Source organism: Etheostoma cragini, chromosome 10 (assembly GCF_013103735.1).
Source record: "Etheostoma cragini isolate CJK2018 chromosome 10, CSU_Ecrag_1.0, whole genome shotgun sequence".
NCBI lineage: Eukaryota > Metazoa > Chordata > Actinopteri > Perciformes > Percidae > Etheostoma > Etheostoma cragini.
In genome coordinates, this window is record NC_048416.1 from 22,687,198 (window position 1) to 22,690,720 (window position 3,523).

The window sequence follows — 3,523 nt, forward strand, 5'->3', positions numbered from 1 at the left end:
TTCAACTGTATTAATGGAAAACGGTACTTTACTGTGCAAAATATCCAGTATTTTTACAGCAATTTGTTACAGTGTATATACAATCAACAATCTACTAGCCAGTCATAATCAAAAAGGGAATATTTGTTTTTCTCAAAATGTGCAGGAGAAGAGAAACAAATTATGTTCACATTTTTGTTGGAGGGTTTCTCTCTACATCTGCAAAAAATCTGAAGCTAGGCTATATTGTGATTTAGTACATTCTTTGGAATTGTTTTTGAGAAACAGTTTGTAGCCTAGATAAAATATCCACATTTAAATGCCCATCATATTCTGCACATTGATTTGCTATGTGTCTTGTTTTATACAGCCATACATATTAAATACATAGCCATTTTGATAGAGTAGAACAAAAGCAGGGTTGACATAATCTCTATGGTCTTTAGTTCTACTACATTATGCTGCTCAACCTTGCTTGTTTGCATACACAGGGCATTCTATGGATATTTTATGAATTGATTCTCTACATCTTAAGCATACTCATTACCATCCCCTGTATCTGGCTGGTGAAGCATTCATTTCATAATCCCATGTGGCCAAGGGGGTAATAAAATTCTTTATTTGCTGGACAAACACTGACCAGTTTTATGTGTCAGTGGCAAACCCCGATCTCTATGTAGCCTTCAGGATAAACCGCTGAAATAAAGCCAATGCCTTTTCTATCATTTCCCTTATAGTGGCCATACATATACCTGAACAGAATAAGCCCCTTGTTTCTGTTGACAGGACAATAATGAATATTTACTAGTGCATATAAAACTCTTATGTAGTACAATAATATATGAATCATATAATTCTGAGCTTTAATTTGGCAAAATTAGAGTTGATGGATACTAATATATAATTCCAGCAGAGCAGCAGCATTCTTTAGCGTGTCCTGTTTGAACCACACTTACATAACTTTCCTCTCAAATGTTAGTGACCTGTGAAATTAACTTGGCTCATACTTAAAAGAAAGAAAAAAATCCTTGTAATGGATCAAAGCGCTCCCCCTATTTTTGTTTGGAATGTCTCAGAGAAGAAACCACAACTGTCAAATGAATCTGGCTAACAGACATCTGCTTAGACGTCTTGTATTGTAGTACAATTACTAGTTTGATAATTGCCGCGTTATCAACACTTTCATTATAGTACCTTTAGATCCGCACGTAACCTGTATGGACATGTATAAAAATGCTAGATTTGTTCTGAGTTTACATTGCAGACAGTACTTTTGTACTTTGGATGGTAAAAGCAATGGACAGCCATGAGAATTATACCTTTTTACTTTTCATTGCTCCATCCATCTCTCACTGTATTTCCTCTTCACTGACAAAGTAACGTCTGCATCAGTTGCAGACTGCAGTGTTTCTAGCTCCATCTTTAGTATCAGATCAGTGTTCTTAACAAAAAATGGGACAGAATAGAGCGGTTCTATTGGTTCCATCCATCAACCCACAACTTTTGACAATGTAAATGCAAAAATAAATATTCTAATGTGTAACAGACTCAACTGAACCAGACTGCTTGGTGGAAACAGAACTATAATAGATCATGGCCTTTAGATTGAAAATATCTTTTAAAAAGGCATATATTTAAGTAGATCATGTTGGTTCTAGTTGGTATGGTACAAATGAGAGATACACTAGAGTTATAAATCCTTACTACCATAACACTGTGTGAGATTTAATGTAGCAATAATAGAATATTCTGTAGATAGCTGTTGCCAGAAATACAGGTTTGTTGCAGTCAGGGACCAATTATCTGCTTTCTGCTTTAATTTGTCTCCATTGAGTGAATCATAGAGCAAACTGCTGATAGTGGAAATGTTAATCTAACTGCATGTGACATGTTTGAAAGAAACTTCAACAGCAGGGGAATAAGTTATTAGTTTATTTATTTGAAAGGAAATTTCATTTTTGTTATCATTTTATGAAGTAAAGTCAATCAGTATTTATTCCGGTGGACTGTTCTTTCCTAATTTTTATGTGAGTGATTGGGTCTGCTCCAGCTTCTTTAGTCCCTACAAGACAGGACATCTGTGAAAAGTGCTTCTATCTACGGCGATACCCCAGCAGTCAGAATATAGTTTTTGTTTTGTAGAAGATCCATTATAACTTGATTATCTAACAACTTTCTACCTTTCATAAAATACGAACCATCAGCTATAGGTCATTTGTTTACTGATGACGTTTTGTAAAATTGTAGTGAGGGACATGCTTGCTCTTTGACACTGCAAAACCTGAATGTGTGATACACAGAGGTAAATAACCAATGACATTTTTGTTGCAGGTGCCGTACGAGACTCTGAACAAGCGTTTTAGGGCGGCTCAGAAGAACATTGACCGGGAGACCAGTCACGTGACAATGGTTGTTGCAGAGCTGGAGAAGACGCTGAGCAGCTTCCCAGTGGTCGACTCGGTGGTGTCACTGCTGGATGGTGTGGTGGAGAAACTCAGTGCCCTGAAGAGGAAGGTGAGGGATTTACACACAAACACACACTTTCACACAGCATTGTAATCGCTGTGGACTTTTAAGAAGTGTTTTCATGTATAGATTTTGATTTGTTTTACAGTAAGAGGTAAATATTTGGGTATACACATAAAAACTGTATGGTGAGTATATTTCCTTGCAGACTAAGGCCTGGCTAAAGCTTGATTTATGGTCCTGCAGAGGCTCCACGCAGAGCTTTTGCCAAAACCTACCTAAGTGGCCTGAAGTCTATACTTGCATTGGTGTGTGAGTCGATCTAATAGCAGGGCCAGCGAGCGTACGTGTGTGTGTGGTAGAGCGAGTGAGAGAATGACGTGATTAGCTTCGGAGCGAGTAGCAACTCCAGAGGGATAATGAGAGAAACAAAGTGTCTCCCCTGGGCTTTAGGGCTGTTGGAACAAATTCGAAAAGTCAAATATGATTTGAATAGTAAAATATACACTCACCTGCCACTTTATTAGGTACACCTGTCCAACTGCTCGTTAACACTTAATTTCTAAGCAGCCAATCACATGGCGGCAACTCAGTGCATTTAGGCATGTAGACATGGTCAAGAGAATATCCTGCAGTTCAAACCGAGCATCAGTATGGGGAAGAAAGGTGATTTGAGTGACTTTGAACGTGGCATGATTGTTGGTGCCAGAAGGGCTGGTCTGAGTATTTCAGAAACTGCTAATCTACTGGGATTTTCACGCACAACCATCTCTAGGGTTTACAGAGAATGGTCCGAAAAAGAAAAAACATCCAGTGAGCGGCAGTTCTGTGGGCGGAAATGCCTTGTTGATGCCAGAGGTCAGAGGAGAATGGCCAGACTGGTTCAAGCTGATAGAAGGGCAACAGTGACTCAAATAACCACCCGTTACAACCAAGGTGGGCAGAAGAGCATCTCTGAACGCACAGTACGTCCAACTTTGAGGCAGATGGGCTACAGTACACACTCCTTTCAGCTAAGAACAGGAAACTGAGACTACAATTTGCACAAGCTCATCGAAATTGGACAATAGAAGATTGG

At 38.8% G+C, this 3,523-nt stretch overlaps 1 protein-coding gene across 3 annotated transcripts in view; it reads left to right on the forward strand.

Annotated features, from left to right (window-relative positions):
- The window catches only part of maea (macrophage erythroblast attacher, E3 ubiquitin ligase), an 84,794-nt gene that overhangs the window by 73,791 nt on the left and 7,480 nt on the right, over window positions 1–3,523 (forward strand). For all 3 annotated transcript variants that reach the window (XM_034884084.1, XM_034884082.1, XM_034884083.1), the window contains exon 2: window positions 2,311–2,493. In XM_034884084.1, coding sequence (XP_034739975.1) covers window positions 2,386–2,493 — 108 coding nt within the window. In that variant the 5' untranslated portion in view covers window positions 2,311–2,385. The remainder of the gene's footprint in view (window positions 1–2,310; window positions 2,494–3,523) is intronic.